At 39.9% G+C, this 18,492-nt stretch overlaps 1 protein-coding gene across 5 annotated transcripts in view; it reads right to left on the bottom strand.

Moving 5' to 3' along the window:
• Positions 1-342: 342 nt before the first annotated feature.
• MAP3K7 (mitogen-activated protein kinase kinase kinase 7) overlaps positions 343-18,492 on the bottom strand; it is a 58,522-nt gene continuing 40,372 nt past the window's right edge. For 3 of the 5 annotated variants that reach the window (XM_054021566.1, XM_054021568.1, XM_054021570.1), the window contains 5 exons: positions 15,679-15,746; positions 8,528-8,642; positions 6,292-6,353; positions 5,573-5,688; positions 343-3,461 (listed from right to left, as the gene is read on the bottom strand). In XM_054021566.1, coding sequence (XP_053877541.1) covers positions 3,281-3,461; positions 5,573-5,688; positions 6,292-6,353; positions 8,528-8,642; positions 15,679-15,746 — 542 coding nt within the window. In that variant the 3' untranslated portion in view covers positions 343-3,280. The remainder of the gene's footprint in view (positions 3,462-5,572; positions 5,689-6,291; positions 6,354-8,527; positions 8,643-15,678; positions 15,747-18,492) is intronic. The other 2 variants (XM_054021567.1, XM_054021569.1) reach the window with 1 other exon arrangement.

The following is an 18,492-nucleotide window of genomic DNA, read 5'->3' as shown; positions in this document are numbered from 1 at the left end:
GACAGAACTGGGATAAAGTTACTGTTATCCAGGGAGACAGGATGCTCAATGGATTGATTGCGAGTGCCTCTGTATTCCAGTGAAGCCTCTCTCAAAGAGACATGTGTGTGTGTTAGGAACAGAACCAGGCAAATGTCTCCAGATAGGGTTGTCCGAGGTGGATTCAGTGTTGACATGCAGCTGTGGTGGGACCTGTTTGTCCATAGCTGTCCCTCCGCATGCATCAAGGAAAACAGCAAAGAACAGAAGTGTTCTCCTGGTGGTACCGATGGCTGTGTCCCACGAGCCGTGGGATTCCCTCACAGATCAAAGATGCCGTGGCAAGTGGTGGGGCATTACAAGTCTGTTAAAGTCTCTCAGCTTTTATTAATTTGATTCCTGGTAATGTAAAACACCCCTGTAGCAGAAAGCCACACTGCTCATTCCCACATCATATGAAATCATTCACCATTTTATGTACAAGTTCTGAATTACAATCTTCAACTTTTCATCAAAAAACAAAAATAAAGCCTAAAAAAGCATTTTTTGGTAAAACTGCACAGTATAAAGAAGCATACTTTCATTACACAATGTCTTACACAACACATACTTTGACAAAAAGCAGAACCTGTTACCGTTTTGAGAATGAGGAGGCAGCGCCCAGACAAAACTAGATGTTACACATCCATGACTAGAGGGATAGCTTTAACTGAGTAAAAGATGACATGAAAAATATGTCCTGAACACCCCAAAATAGCTTAACAGAAAAAATAAAAGCACATTTGTAAACAACTTAAAAACAAAAGCCTTTTGAAAATTCTGAAGTCACAAGATGATAAATTGTTAATTCTCCTTGGCTCAAATAGCCATTGCTATCCTCTAGGTTTGCTGGGGGAGATGTACAAGGATTTTGCCCACACAGAAGACTTCATTGAGAAAGTGGGGGCTAATAGTTCAAATTTTTGGTGGAATTAGGGAAGGGAAGATTGAAAGGCAAAAGGACATGAACTCTATCTATATTCCCCCTGGAAAATATCGTTAGAATGGCAACACAATCTAAGTAGTGAATGGAGCTGAATTCCACAGTGTACATTACTTATTTTACAATCTGAGACCCTTTTCAATGTAAACTTAAAAGGTTATAAGCAACAGTTCTAACTTAGACTTTTGTATTATGTACCATTAAATGAAGTTAGCATTGCTTTCACTTCCATTATTCAAACTTTGCCATAAAGTGACTTTGCATATGAAGTGTTAATATTAATTTATGTAAACGTGTTTCATTATGACACAGAAGAACCTCAATAACTGTCCTGGGAAATGATTTTGCAATTATTAACCATGCATGTGAAGTCAAGCATTAGTATTCATTCTACTCTACTTCATGCTTAAACACACTGACTGTGTCCATTTTGGTAGATGGACAGATGTATGCAAACAGCAATGCTTTGGATCACTTGTGCTATTCCTAATACTACAGTTATTTTCTCTGCCAATTACATTTTGCTATAAATATGTGTGCCCTTAAGTTGATCCCAATATCAGTTTCAGCTAACTAATCAAATTATCTGCTAAGGTTTCGGGAATGATAACCCTTCCTTTATTTAAATAAAGTGAGGGAAGGGTTTTAACTCCCGAAAGGCTTGCCAATAATAGGTTTATTTTAAAGTTAGAATGACACTGCTCAGTAAGCTATCCTTCATCTTTGATATTCTTATACATTCACAATAATATCAACATTTATCAGATAGGAAGAAGAGGAGAAGTAGTGAGGTTTTTACCACTAAGTATTTTACCAAGCACTACCAATGAACTCTTGCACTAATTTATTTATCTGAAATGAAGCCCAACAACTAAATCATCACAATAAATTTTTGATCATCTTGCTGGTATTTTGATGATACAAGAGTCTAAGTTTTCATTTTATATTTTCTCTTTGCAAAAGATTAATGTTATTAAAACCCGAGTCTGAGAAACTTAAAAATAGTTTAGGATTCTATTAAAAAGTGACTCAATTGAAAGTTAGTTTATAATCCAAACAATCCATTTTCGGTGATTTCTGCCCACATAATCATGGCAAATACAGATATTGACCATTCCATGTTTTGTTTGAGTTTGTTAAATGCAACTCTTCAGTCACAAAGGCAGTAGGCATTCTGTGGCAGGCTTGCTTTGAACACTTCTCAAACGACTGAAATAACTAGGATTCACAAAGCAGACTAAGCCATTTCTCTCATTTTCTTACCAGCTTTGTCCATCTGCATTCCCTACTTCATATCATGTTTTTGTATTTAAAAATAAATAAAAATCACTCAAGTCCTCAGCTCTTTATCCAAAACAAACTTATTTACATGTATGGTGAATACGGATGTTTTCCTTTCAGCATTTCAATCAGGGTTCAAAAAGATCCCAATAACTAATATGAAGGGAATGATTATATAGAACTTTATATTCATTTGCTTTCTGAATTGGCTTCCAAAGATGCTACAGGCACAAAAGCTTTAAAGGTTAACAGATTCTTCCACACATTTTGATTTTTTTCCCCTTTTATACAAGAGACCCACTTTGCTCAATCACCATCATAATTTTTTGTCCAATATGATTAGGTGAAACTGCATGCCATCCCACTCCTCACCCGAAAAAAGTAAAGAAAATACAGCCTTTTGCTTCAAATATTTTATGAATGCAAGATTACAAGAATTATATTAGTCAAAATGCAGGGCTATCAAGCACTGAACCAGTGATGTTGGCATCAGTCTGACTACCATTTTGCATGTGGAAAAATGCACTAAATCTAAGGGAAAAGGTATCACTAATGCATCATGAATTACTCTGGTCAATCAACATCAGCTCTGCAGCATGGTGCATGAGAAAATGACTGTCACTGTAAATTTGTTTGAGATGAGACAAGAACAAAACCATTCTAAAACAGAAGTTTTTGTTTTGCTCTTATTGAGGTAACATCAGAAATTAAAACAAGATCTTACAATTTAGCAGCCATTTTAATGCTTTTGTTAGGCTAGCCTTCACACACCGAGCACGTGTACAGCCACAGTTCACTGTATTTGTGTAAGCTGAGTGCTGGTGATTAATTCAAGTCACTGTTCTCCCACCTCATTCAATAAACCTGGTGAACTGAATGTTCACCATAAGAAAAGGAAAATAAATGACGTTCTAAGTGCAGCAGACAAATATAGGCTTTCTGAACACATCAAGAAGCTAACACCCATGAGCTGTCATAATAAGGGATAATACAAAAGTCTTTTCTGTGCATATTTTTGATTTGAAAGGTCCCAGTGAATCATGATGTGCCTTGTCGTTTCTGTTGCTGATTTCTGATGACCTCTAACTGTTTTTTGCATTGCTGGTAGTAAGTCGAAAGACTTTTGTTTTCGTCTAAAAGCTTTTTATGTTCTTGTACCAGACGGGATGTGTTTTGCTGGTCTTTCTCATCCTGGTCCAGTTCTGCTATTAGCTCCTGTCTAAAGATAAAAAAAATGTTAACATTAAAATGTTATGGAGAATAAAAATCATAGAATCATAGAATATCAGGGTTGGAAGAGACCTCAGGAGGTCATCTAGTCCAACCCCCTGCTCAAAGCAGGACCAATCCCCAACTAAATCATCCCAGCCAGGGCTTTGTCAAGCCTGACCTTAAAAATCTCTAAGCATGGAGATTCTATCCCCTCCCTAGGTAACCCATTCCAGTGCTTCACAACCCTCCTAATGAAATAGTGTTTCCTAATATCTAACCTAGACCTCCCCCACTGCAACTTGAGACCATTACTCCTTGTTCTGTCATCTGCTACCACTGAGAGCAGTCTAGATCCATCCTCTTTGGAACCCCACTTCAGATAGTTGAACGCTGTTATCAAATCCCCCCTCATTCTTCTCTTCTGCAAACTAAATAAGCCCAGTTCCCTCAGCCTCTACTCATAAGTCGTGTGCCCAAGCCCCCTAATAGTCCAGCGGAGGGCAACAAAAATTATCTCCAATTTGTCCACATCCCTTCTGTAGTGGGGGGACCAAAACTGGATGCAATACTCCAGGTGTGGCCTCACCAATTCCAAATAGAGGGGAATAATCACTTCCCTCGATCTGCTGGCAATGCTCCTACTAATGCAGCCCAATATGCCGTTGGCCTTCTTGGCAGCAAGGGCACACTGCTGACTTATATCCAGCTTCTCGTCCACTGTAATCCCCAGGTCCTTTTCTGCAGAACTGCTCCTTAGCCAGTTGGTCCCCAGCCTGTAGCGGCGCCTGGGATTCTTCCTTCTTAAGTGCAGGACTCTGCACTTGTCCTTGTTGAACCTCATCAGATTTCTTTTGGCCCAATCCTCCAGTTTGTCTAGGTCACTCTGGACCCTATCCCTACCCTCCGGTGTATCTACCTCTCCCCCCATCTTAGTGTCAACTGCGAGCTTGCTGAGAGTGCAATCATTCCTATCATCCAGATCATTAATAAAGATGTTGAACAAAACCAGCCCCAGGACCGACCCCTGGGGCACTCCGCGTGATACTGGCTGCCAACTAAACATCGAGCCGTTGATCACTACCCATTGAGACTGACACCTGCTTGTTTTTGCGAGTAGTCACTACAGTATATTTTTATTTTTAACCAAATTCAACTTTTTATTTCATTTGTCACTGAGTTTATGAAGATCATGTCTCAGGTGTAATATTTAGTACAACAGAAAGGCCTAAGAGTTCACAACAACCGAACTGGTTTTTACATTATTCTCTATACTTCTCAGTACATTAACTCAATACTGAATGCAAACCCAGAGCTTTTCTATACATTATTCTAATCTGTAAAATTCTTTTAAAATCTCACTAAGTAAAGGCTCCAAACCTACGATAAAGTTCATACAATGGGACCTGCATCGTATATATTGTCACTCTAAATCACTAGGGTGAAGGAGTCTGATTGCTCAGAGCTCATTGCATAACTGGGGCCTAATGTCTTGCCACAATTTATTCAGACGAATGGCTGGGGTTAAGTCAACCTAAGTTATGCTACTCCAGCTACGTGAATAACGTAGCTGGAGTCGACAAAGCTTAAGTCGACTTACCCCTGTGTCTTCACAGCGCTGAGTCAACGGGAGATGCTCCCCAGTTGACTTCCCTTACTCTTTTCGGAGAGCTGGAGTACCGGGGTCGACCGGAGAGCGCTCTGCCATCGATTTAGCGGGTCTTCACTAGACCTGCTAAATCAATCCTTGCTGCATCAATTGCAGCAGCCTCGATCTCCCCGTAGTGGAGACCAGCCCTTAGTCCCCGATCCTGCACGTAAGTACATATGCTTAAGGTTAAGCACATGGAGTAATCTTACAGACTTTGATGCAGGATTGGGACCTTAAAAAGAAAAATCTGTTTAAAGCAGCACTCCTACTTCAGACACTAATAAATATTCATTGAAAAAATATTCTTAACTGCTATTCTCTGTCACTCAAACCCTTCTTTCTAATAAAGCCATAAAAATGAAAGTCACTGAGACAGAGATATAGTACTCCAGTACACAAAGATACACTTCACTTGTCTCATCTCAATATTTCTAAATCTATTTTTTCCTCGTTACAAGCATTTTACTTACTTTCTCTGCAACAGCAATGCAATTTCAGTCTGAACTTTCATATATTCTTGTGCCATTTTACAGTGCTGTTCAAATACAGCCATAGATTCTTTGGAGTTTGGGCATGGTGCTAGAGGCTGAAAATAAATCAGACATGTTAAAATCTAATCAACTGATATCTCAATAATAGTGTGTTAGAATGTGTCTGCAATATATTTATACCAGCTTTCAGAAACTAGTAAGCTTTTAAAAATAAGTGTTAAACCATGCCCTGGAAAAATCTTAGTGCACTGTTGCCAAAGCTGAATCAGACCTAACATCTACATTTATTGCTCTACCACATTCTTTGTTACAAAGGATGATGATCAAAGCACTATTTGATCATCCATAGAACAAATAAAGTTTGGATGAGACCGTAGCAATTTTATTCTATGACCTCGAGCAAATTTCTTATTCATACTTTTAAACTAAGATTTCAATTTGTTTTAAGGATCATATTTCCCAGGGCTTGTTTTTAATAGCTTGATTAAATCTGAGTCAACCAATCTCAGGTTACAGAATAATTTTTTTTAGCCTTGTTCAAAAGTTAGGCAGTACACAAACAAACATCAACGAATACGAAAAACAATTTTTTTTAGCCCATATTTATGTCACTCAGGGGAAAAAAAAGATGAAAATACTTTTAGACTAGTTTAGACTGAATTAAAAATTCAATTGCTCATAAGATATACAATTATTACCTGCAACTGGTGATCTAGTGTAAGATATGCCATTGGGATGGAGTTATCTGACCCATTGGTATCTGTAACAACAATACCACAGCTATAATATATTTTCAATTGAGTTAATTGTACATTTCCATGTAGGACATCCATAAGACACTATACTTCCTTAGCAAAAAAGGATTATTATTTAAACAAAACTAAACATCAATATGCAGAATGATATATGGAAATATCAGGTTTTTTTGGTTTGTGTTTTGTAAAGTTAGTTGAGAATGACAACATTATTAGAGTATGATCTATTGTACTGAAAGGAAAAAAAGATTAAATATTACACCTTTATAAATTTCTAGAGGCCATTTTAGTTGAATATAAGTTTTTTGCAGAGTTTGCATTCTGGCTGCCTGTTTATAAAGTTATTTGCTATGCCATTCTTGTTTATGAGGGATCAGCCAGTTAGCCTACCCATTAGGGTGACCAGATGTCCCAATTTTATAGGGACGGTCCAGAGATTTGGGGCTTTTTTTTATATAAGTATCTATTACCCCGCACCCTCTGTTCTGATTTTTCACACTTGCTATCTGGTCACCCTACTACCCATTAACTGAATTTAAATTAAGGCTGGGCAAAACAGCTCTGAAAAACAAAATGAACACAAACTTTGTTCAGTCATGACATGACTGACTTTACTCAGACATGAAATTAAACCTAGGCAAATACCACCTCTCCCACCCAATATGCCCAAGGACACCTTTCTCTTCAATACTCTTAGGGATAGCAGATGAGTAATGGGGGAACCCTATAACATCTCTGCTGGGCCTCGCTGCTGTTGCTCTCTTCCAAAACAGTAACACCATGGGCCTTCCCAGAACTTTCCCTCCGAACTACATTGCATGCTTCTGGAATCTCACATGCTTTGTATCTTTAGAAGCCCAAGATCTGAGGGACACAAGCTATTGCTAAATCTTAAGATACAGCAGTAGGATTAAGTGGAGAAACTACTGGGTTCCAGCACTGTGGGACTGCTATCAGGAGAGCAAACGGTAGAGGATAGGTGAAAAAGAAGTGGGCTGCTCAGCCATACCCCAAAAGCATCTGCCATAAAGTAGTGGGGTGGCGGCGGCGGCAAAAATGAAAAGGTGTTGCCTCCCAAAGGTTACCTACCATATCTCCAAAAACAATTTCAAAAAGGTAAAGGAAATGGGAGGGCGAGAAAGGAGAAACTGCCTTTCTCCTCCTTAACAAACAGCAAAATGAGAACTAAAGATAATGACTCGCATGTAGACACTGAGTACCAAAAGAGAGGGCTACCCAAGGTCATGCTGTAACCAACCTTGCCTTAAAACGAGAACTTTTTGAAACAGATTTTCTGATATCTTGTATTTTTTTTTCCTACTCAGATTTACGCAAACCATGAACTAAAGACTGTCCTTGGAAAGGAACCGAGACTCTGGGCTCCCAGTGCTACATATCATTTCTGAGACAAATATGTCAGAAAGCCTGCCCACTTGTGATCTTAGGATGTCACAGAGAACCGACGGTGTTAGCGTGTTGAAGTTCTGATCCTTTTATAACGCTTTGTAAGCACTGGACTAAGAGTATAAGAAATCTTTAACTAGATTCCACTATTATAAAACATGGTTGAGTGACTGTAATGTAACAAAAAAGAGTGATACTCTGGTAAACAAATATTTTACACACTTCTGAAATAAAAGTTCATGCTAACTTTTGTAAAACACCTTGCAAAAGCATGTGTGTACATGCCTTCTTCCTCCCCCCACACCTCTCCAGAGATATGGGCCTGAAACTGCCACCCTTATGTATCCTGAGTAGTACTTTATCCAAAAAGGTGGCTCACTGAAATCTAGACATGTGTATTTATAATGTACACATACAAATAAAATGTTGCCTTGTGTTTTAAAAAATGCAGCATCAAAATTCATGTTCAAAACTGTTAAGTAGAATATTCTATTTATAGTAGCATCATAGGAAAATTATATATTTTGCTTTTAATGAACTATAGTTAAGAGTTTATGTAATTTCACTGAGTCTACTTAAAGAATTTGTACAACCAGTGAGCAAATGCAGTAATGGTTTAAATGAGTCAGAAAACTAAAACAAATCAATTGCTCTATTATTCAATTTCTTTGTAAAGTTTACACACACATTGATCTTAATCAAAATATATTATAAAAATAAACCTTTCAGAATGTTAAGACAAGAACAAAAAAACAAAAACCAAACCAAACATCACCTGTAGATTCATCAGGTGTCCATGGAAGACTACGAGCTGGCTTTTCAGAGGTTGGTCCTGGGGTAGTGATCATTCTCACACTAGGACTAGATGACCTACTGCTGTTTCTGCTCTCCTGCACAAATAAAACAAGATTTTTAAATAAGACTCTTATTATAGTCTGTGACAGTGACAAAACCAAAACAAGGGAAGACTGGTTCAAGAGTTTGTTTTACTAGCCGTTTTGGAGCTGGCTAACTGATCTAAAGAAACAAGAGCGTTCATTTCTATAGTTCTTTTTATTCTGAAACTCTCAAAATGCTTGATAAACTTTACGAGCATATATAGAAATTATATAGGAATCATTTCACCCTCATCTAAAATTTATCTTTGAATTATAACAGCAGGTCTCAAACTTCATTGCATCGCGACCCCCTTCTGACAACAAAAATTACTACACAACCACAGGAGGGGAGACTGAAGCCTGAGCCTACCCGAACCTTACCACCCCAGGGGGGGAGGGATGGGGAAAGAAACGGGGACAACAAAGCCCAAGACTTCATCTGTGGGCCGGGGGCCTGTAACCTGAGCCCCACCACCTAGGGCTGAGGCCTGAGCCCCACCTCCCTGGGCGGCTGGGCTCCGCCTTATACAATGTACTCAGGAGGTTGCATTTTGAGCATCCTGTTATGATTCTACATAACAATTATCACACTAGAGTCAGAAGCTGCATTCACTAGAACAGGGCTCGGCAACCTTTCAGAAGTGGTGTGCCAAGTCTTCATTTATTTGCGGTAATTTCAGGTTTCACGTGCCAGTAATAAATTTTACATTTACAGGGGCCGGCGGATGGAACCCCAGACTGGCAGCGGGCTGAGTGGACCAGCAGCTGGGACCCCAGGCCAGCAGCGGGCTGAGTTCCGTCTGGGGTTCTGTCTGCCAGCTCCTGCCAGCTGGGTCCTGGCTGCCAGCCCGGGGTTCCATCCATCCAGGCCGGCAGCAGGGCCGGTGGCAGGGACCCCAGGCCGGCAGCAGCATGCCACAGTAAATCAGCTTGCGTGCCATAGGTTGCCGACCCCTGCACTAGAACATGTCAGCTTCAGCTTATGAGAAAACTAAGGAACCCAGTTCATTTCCAGTGTTTCCACAATAAGAAATTAAACAAGTGCACACAGCTGGAAGTAGTTCACCTCTCACTACATGCTTAACTTTTGAACATATGTACGGATGACTATGTGGCGTCCCTGCAGATATCAGAAATTGACACCTGGGCCAGGAAGGCTGCCGATGAGGCTTGTGCTCTAGCTGAGTGGGTGGTCATGATCACTGGTGGAGGCACTTTTGCCTGATCAAAGCAGAATTGGATGCAGGCTGTGATCCAAGATGAAATTTTCTGGGTGGATACCCTCAGACCTTTCATCCCATCCGCCACCCCGATGAACAACTGCGTTGACTTGCGAAATGGCTTTGTCCTCTCAATGTAGAAGACTAGCGCTCTCCTGACAGGGGCAGTGGCATCGGTGTTGTCACTGACAGATCCACGAGCGTGCCAAACCAGTGCTGGTGAAGCCAAGCTGGGGCTATCAGGATAACCTTGTCCTTGTCCTGCTTGATTTTCATGAGGACTTTGTGAAGCAATGGTACCGGCAGGAAAGCGTACATCAGAGTCCCTGAGCAAGGAAGTAGAAAGGTGTCTGACAGGGACCCGGTTGACCCCCTGAAATAGTAGAACCGGTAGAACTTCCTGTTCTTGTGAGTCATGAACAAGTCCACCTGAGGACTTTTGGAAGATCTGGTTGACCACATCCGGGTGGAGAGACCACTGGTGGTGAGATGAGAAGGTTCTGCTGAGGCAATCTGCCAATACGTTCTTGGTTCCGGGGAGGTGCGCTGCTACAAGATGAATGGCATGCTGCACACAGAAGTCCCATAGTCTGAGGGCTGAGGACCTGGCTCCACCCTGCTTGTTGATATAAAACATTGTGGTAGTGTTGTCAGTCACGACTTGAACCACTTTGGGACCGAAAAGCCTGGCAGGCCAAGCGAACTGCCCTGAACTTCCTGACATTTATGTGGAGGGTGCAATAGACCCCTGACCACTGCCCTGTGTGCTGAGCTTGTCCAGGTGGGCTCCCCAGCCTGGTGTCCGACACCAGAGTTAGCGACGGGGACAGGGCCGCCAAGGGGACTCCCTGCAACACTGATGTGGGGTCCATCCACCACGCCAGTGATGCCCAGATGTACCTTGACAACCAGGTCCAGGTTGTGCCTGTTGGGAATATAGACCAATGCCAACCACACCTGCAGCAGCTGGAGGTGGAGTTGGGCATGACGGACCACGTAAGTACAAGCATCCATGTGGCTTAGCAACCTTCGGCAAGTGAGGGCGGTGGTGAGTGGGTGGTCCCTCACATGGGAGATTCCAAACCATGTTAGACGTAACCAGGTCTCCAGAAAGAATGCCCTGGCCCTCCCCGATAAACTCTATCCGTTGCACTGGTACGAGGGTCAATTTCTTTTCGTTCACTAACAGGCCCAGGTTGCGGCATGTGGACCACAGCAGATCGAGACTGCTCTGCACTTGATACTGTGATCTGCCCTTGATGAGCCAATCGTGGAGATAAGGGTAGACCTGGACTCCCCGATGCCTCAGGTAAGTGGCTACTGGGGCCATGCATTTTGTAAAGACCTGTGGGGCCGAGGAGAGGCCAAGGGAGCTCCGTGAACTGGAAATGGCACTGGCTCACTATAAAATGGAGGAACAGTCTGTGCCCTTGAAAGAGAGAGATATGGAAAGAAGCATCTTTCAAGTTGAGAGCAGCGTACCAGTCTCTTGGATCCAGGAAAGGAATGATGGAGGCCAGGGATATCATGCAAAACTTCAACTTCTTGAGTCATGTCAGGTCCAGAATGGGATGTAGGCCCCCTTTTGCCTTCGGGATCAGGAAATAGCGGGAGTAGAAACCTTCCCCCCTCATTTCTTGAGGGCCTCCTCCACTGCCCTCAGTTGCAGGAGGCTGTTTAGCTCCTGAACGAGGAGTTGTTCGTGAGAAGGGTTCCTGAAGAAGGATGGGGAAGAAAGGGGGGGGCACAAAAACTGAAGGGTGTAGCCCAGTGACACAATTTTTAGTACCCAACTGTCCGAGGTGAGTCTCAACCAGGTCGAACAGTAGGGATGGAGATGGTGATGGTTGAGGAAAATATGGGGCAGATTCGGGGAGGTAATTGGAGTGTTGCTCTTGAGTTCTCCCTCAAAACGCCTGCTTCAGGCCTCCGTGGTATTTCGCTGGGCCAGGCTGCACAGGTGAATGGAAGGAGGAAGGGCGGCGGCCGGAATGGCTTCATCGCAGACTCAGGCGTATGCATCCCCAGGGAGCAGAGGATGGCCTGAGTGTCCTTCAGACCATGTAACCTCGTGTCCGTCTAATCGGAAAACAGCCCGACTCCATCGAACAGAAGAAGATTTTCTAGGTCTTAAGCCAGGAGTTGCGCCTCATAACCACTGCCGAGGTGACCACCCTGGTTGCTGATCACAAATCTCTGATGGCTGTGATCAGTCTGAGAGAAAAAACAACAACAGATCTCCCTCTTGTACATTAGTTTTTTCCAAACACAACTACAAATGGGCTAGATGGTGCATGGTCTTTGGTTATCAGAATGGTAAAATGAGGAATTGTGAAGGAACTATAGGACAATGAAGATGAAGACTATGCATGATTTAATATTTATACTGCAGTTGTGCTCAGAGGCACCCATCAGGATTGAGGCTCCATTGTGCTAGGCACTGTACAAATGTATATGAAGACACAGTAAACTAAAATTTAAAAATAGTTTTTCAAAAAAATGGCATACAAACTAAACTTAGCCTGGATTATATGTACTTTCATTTTCATCCTGCTTGTCCCAATTGGATTATTTATTATAGCACCACAGTTGTGCACCATTCTTAATAAAATATGTGGGTTAGAGAGCTCTTTGCCTTGAGAAGCCTACAAATCTAAATTGGACAATACAAATACATTTATAAAGGGAGTAATCACTATGGTATTTAAACTACATTCAAAACAGAACAATATAATATCTTCCCATCCTTAAGAAAAGACTGATATTTGTCCTCCAGGACAAGACTGTCGTATGCTCTATTTTGGGAACAACAGACGAGGTGCTGGTTCCAGCATTTACATTCACTCAGCCTGAAGAAAAAGTTGCATCTCCTATTAAAGTTTTCTATGTTTGGCTCCAGTGAGTATCTAATACGAACGAATGCTAGAGCAGGCAATTAGGTATGGAGAATAACTTACTGCAAACTCCTGCCAATTTTTTCCTCGGAATTGATAGAGAGCATGACAGAGCAGAGAGGGAGAAGCAATCTCCAATTTAGCAGGCCTAGACCATTTAAGGCTTTATAGATTGTAACCAACATTCTAAAAATCACCTGTCACTTCACTGGCAACCAATGCAGTGTGTGGAGTACAAGGGTTTAAAGGGCGTGGGAATGGAAGCAAACAGTGCCATAACTGATCATTGATGAAGGCTAGGTGAAAGAAGTGGGTTTAAGGAGAGACTACAGAGATGTAGAGAAGAAGGATGTTTGCAATGAAAGCGGTGGGGGAAGGATAATATATTTATATATAATTTGAAATGTGGAGAACATAAGTGAACTGATCAGAGCTGTGTGGATTTCTAACCTCTGTATAAACTGATTTTTTCTCCTTTACCTAGTAGGTTGTTTATATTGCTGCTAATCATTATTTTCAAGTTTTAAATTAAAAAATTCAAGGATAGCAGGAGCTCAGGTCAGAGTTATGGAAATCCATAAATATAGGCCTTGAAGTTTAGGAGCAGTCTCAGGTCCTTCTGTCCATTCACACCTGAAGAAAGACAGGAGGCCATGAATGTGGTTTATTAGGCCACAACTTCATTCACTTAAAATACTGGAGTACCTGGCAACGAATTGTACAGTGCAGGAAGGAGGAGGGGAAGGTGGGGCTTGGCTCCCCAATTTTCCAGATGTAGGAACCCAAACCCCCCTCCTCAGCAAGCTTAAAGGGGGTCTAGGAAAAGGAAGGGGTTGGCTCCCCATTCTATGAAATATGGGTGCCCCAAGCCCTCTAGGGCTTCATGGGCAATAAATACCACTGCCCTCCCACAAACTCTTCCGGTCAGGAGGAAGGACAATGCAGTGACCTTCTGCTGATATGGCACCAAATACTTCTTGCCCTTCTTGTCCATCTCTGTACACTTTTCCGCTTCTCCCAACCTGCTGTAACAGAGCGGATGAAGGCACACCACCACTTTCTTCCAGCTAGTGGACAAAGATCCACTTGTGAAGACTGCAGTGGGCATATCTAGGAGACAAACTTGCTTGCTTTCTACAGTAATGTGTTGTGTGATTGAAAAGTTCTGGCTTGGTATTACAAGTTCTAGAGTCTTAGTTTTAGACTTTTCCATTGCTTCCCATTCACAGACCTCAAAAAGAAGAACACAAAAAACATTATCCACAGTGTACTTATAACTTTTGAGGTATTACTTTATTCTGCTTATCTTGTACGCTACACTATGATTCATAGTTAGAATAGGGCACTTCAAAATGCAAAATATAAATTGAATTTCAAAATATAAATTGAATATGAATAGAATTTCAGACTGACAGACCTAGCAGAAATGTAAAACAAAAGATATACAGATTTCTAACCCTTAGGCTGGCACAGGTAGAAGGGAAGAAAAGGAAAATTGCTGTTATTCCTGGTCGAAGGAGCAATTATTTGGCAGGAACACAGCTGAAATCTCTAAGAAAGTCGCACACAGCAGCTTTCAAAGGCAGGATACATAAAAGTTAAAAAGATCCAATACAAACGCTACATGTCTAGCCTACTAGTATTGTAATCTGGTATCTGCAAACATTAATAATTTTTAAAGCTAATAGAAGGAACTGAAAGTTACAAATAAAAGAACTTACATAAAAATATTTTAAGATTGCATAAAATAGTGGCATATAGGTGTGATAGAAGTGCATTGAAACCATAATCATAAAATAGTTAAACATGTTACAGAATAATAACCAAAATTGTTTCAATTTTCTTGCAAGTCTTTTCTCTAATTACACTGCTTGACTAAGTAAATGTAGAATGATTTATTACTGTGCTCATATCTGTAGAATGCTTTCATTTAAAAAGCATTATGTTTGGTATGTAATAAAAGTGTTTTGAAATTTTAAAATTGATTCTGATGCTTTCTTCTGATATATGCACATATTCCCAAATAAACCAGACAAATGAGATTTTGGAGGAAGGACAAGGTTTCTGTTGCTACAACACTGCATGAAACTGAAAAGAGATCAAATGTTAATCTCTTTGATGAGTATACACCCCTAAAATTACCACCTATTTTGGATTACTACAGTAGGCTGTTTAATATGGAAACCTGATTAACCTGATTAACACACTGAGCTCCTATTTTTCCATGTTCAAACTACAGCAGGGATCTGAAAATTACAGTAGAACCTTGCTAATTCACACTAATGATTAAAAACCCACTGTGAATTACTGACATCGACAAATTAGCAATTAAATGAACAACACAAAACAAACAAGGCTAAAGCACTACTAACTGTACTTTGGTCATTTGAGACATCTGTTTACTTTTAATATTTCATACTTCAGAGTGTATCACTGTGCTTGTTACCATGGTATCTAGACATCATGATACAAAAAGCAATAGTTACTAGTAAATATCTTGTAAAAGTAATAAAGTCTTAGTAACAAGACCTTGTTATAGTATTTCACTATTACATTTTATTCCAAAACGTAGAGAGAGACATTATAACTAACTATTTACATTCGAGCGATAATACTATGTTGAGGTTCATTACCAGTACATACAAAATTATGCAGCATGCACAAACAAAATATATTTTTGAATAAATATTACATGTGCTGCTTAGGCAAGTTGTAATCAAGAAACTTGTCACCTAGACATCTTTCATAAGCTGCCCTTTCACAGATTTTATTTTAGATGGTAAAACAACAGATTCTATGTTTTGTAAATTAAATGATCCCTAATCACATAGATGAAGTTTTAAAGACTAGCTCTACACAGTACAAGTTTACAGTTGATTTCATCTAAATGTTCATGAAAGACAAATAAAGAAGCCATAGGCTGAAAGATTTTACCTGATTGGATTCTGTTCCAGCAATACTAAGGTCTTGAATGGATCTCCGCCTCTGTTGTCCGTTTCCTGCTTGGAAAAAAAGACAAAACAAAACACTAAAATCCGCTCAGAAACAAAATAAGAAGGGTGCGACTGTTGCAGCAGGAGCTTGGAATTTGTACAAATCCACAGAGAGAAAGTGAGAGAGGGAGAGAGAGAGACAGCTGCAGAATTTTAACTCAAAAAATGCTGGCCTGTCAAGAGAAAGTATATCCTAATACAATAACCACTCCTACCATATGAATAGCTTCTGCACTCTACTCCACCATCTTCTGTCACATGTGTTTGAACAGGCTTAGCACTTGGGACTGGGGCTGATGACGACATCTATTTCAAGTGAGTTACGTTATGGGCATTTCTAGAGCAAGATGCTGCCAGCTCTAACCTGTTGTTCTTTGAAGTAGCACACAGCAAAGCATTCTGTCTGTGTTATGTTCCTCTCACGTATATTAAGAAGCTATAAGAAAACTTATTCCACTTTAAGTCAAAATAAAGCTCTTAGTCATCTTTTATGAGCAAAAATATTTCCTATTCTGAAAATCAGGGCAGGAAGTTGTTCTCTAGCTATGTCACATCTTGCTATCAATCTACTGAACACAATGCTGTAATCTTTCCTCTTCTCTTTCCACCCATTAGCAATTATCCATCACTGAGAGCTACAGAAAATAGTTTAAATTTTAACACTGCTAGTCCATCAAGGAAATGTTAATGAAACTAAGTCTTATGTTACATAATCCATTGCATTTTACAATTTCCCTTGGTACTTTGATTTTTATTAATATTGTTTATAGTGTCTCCTGAGATGACAGGTCAGCTGCCCAAAAGGAAACACCAAAACATCATGAGTAACAGCTGACAATGCTCAAAATTTTTGGTCTTCAACCTGCATTATGTAACTTTTCTACCAGTAGGTAGCATTTAGAACATGTACTATAACAGTTACAGCCTCATACTCCCATAGAATTCAACAGTCAGAACTCGATCAATGTTTTGTAACATGCGGCTCATTTTTTAAACTTTTAGATATTTATGCTGGGTCATTTCAATATGACTTAGCAGCCTTTCTAGATAGAAGTTTTAATTTCCACATCAATTAAAACAAAAACGTGAGAATGGCTATCTAATCTCATTGACACAGTTTAAGATATCACAAATTATGAAGTCCTTTAACCAGTATTTCTGTGCAGCAGTCCTGTCTGTTCTAGAAACACACTACCAGAAAGTGAAAAATTCTCAGTACCATCGTCTCCAGTTTGTCACCTGACATTTAAATTCAAGAAATTCTAAAAGTACCTAAGGGAGAGAACAGTTTATAGGTTAGAGAACGGGACAAGGCTGTCTGAAACTGGGGTTATATTCTCATCTCTGACACGGATTTGCTGTCTGACCATAAACGAGTTATAACCTCTCAGTAACTTAGTTTTCTACATCAGTAATTTGGGGAAATAAATACTTACCAATGTAAAAGTGATGTGGTGAGGCTTAATGAATGTTTGTAAAGGACCAGAGATCCCGTAAGGCACCAGGTGAGAATTATTAATCTCTTCCTTTTAATATAACTACTTGGCCATTAAAAACAGGATTATTCAGAAATGGAAGAATTATGCTGTTGATAGTAGCTGCAACTCATCTTGGAACTCAAGATATAGATGATCCACTCATGACTGATACAACAATTATGTGCACATTTCATTCAACAGCACCATTCTAAAATTAGCCCGCCTGAAATAAGCTTGCAAAAAATATCTGGAATTCTCATTTCAGATTAGCAACATCTGTGAATTTAAAGAACCCAGCACATGTGTTTCTGAAACATTAGATCATGGTTGCCAAAAAGTTAAAATAATCAGGGTGGGGTGGAAGTAAAAATGAACACTTTTTGAGGGCAGGAAGAGACCAACTGATTGTGTTATAGTGAATGAGAATGCCTTTAAATGAGAGATCTCCAAGTTAGTAGCATGAGGCAAAAGCAAGCTCTATTACGCAATGTCATTTTAATTAGCATAACTACTACAGACATCTGGCAAAACGTTCAGACAAAGCAGAAACAAAGACAGCAAATCAACAAATACTTGTTGCTCCAGAATCAAGATTAATGTCAATTTAGGAATATGAAGATGGAATACATTTCCTTGACTTTAAATAATTAGTTCTAGTCTTTGTACATTTTTTTAAGTTGTTTTGAACTTGCTCTTACTCTAGTTTTTAAAATAACTGGTTTAAAATTTTCTCTTTACAGAGATGAAAATTGACAAAAAGTCAATACACATCAGTTATGTACAATACCTAAAGGCAGAAAGTGATGCAGGATTTCAACAATTTACTGGATTTTAAGATTACAATTCAACTGTCAACCAATTACTCATTTGGTTTGAAAAAGGCAGCTGTAATGAAAAAGAAACTTCAGGTGCCTGGATCACCAAGTGAGGAAATAAAATGTTCTTTGGAGTGTGTTTGCTCATGAACTAGAAAAAAAGTTTTTTTTTTTTTTTTTTTTAAATGAAGGATGGGATGCCAATACGAACATGTAACTAAACCAATGGAGCAATATATACCATTTATGGTATGGTAGTTGAGGTAACATAAAAAGTTTAAAAAGATATTTGGGGCAAGGGCCATTTCTAAATTTTTGTGCAGTTACGCATGTGTCAAGAGAGTCTACATAGATGTTGTGAGTCAGAGTTAAGGTTACTGGAATGAGTATGATGTACTTTCATATATATGTCAATATTGCCATTAAACTGAAAGTATAAACTGTAAGGGTAAAAAGTGAAAA

The sequence above is a fragment of the Malaclemys terrapin genome, chromosome 3, assembly GCF_027887155.1.
Source record: "Malaclemys terrapin pileata isolate rMalTer1 chromosome 3, rMalTer1.hap1, whole genome shotgun sequence".
Lineage (NCBI taxonomy): Eukaryota > Metazoa > Chordata > Testudines > Emydidae > Malaclemys > Malaclemys terrapin.
This window is presented reverse-complemented; position numbering and strand designations above follow the sequence as displayed.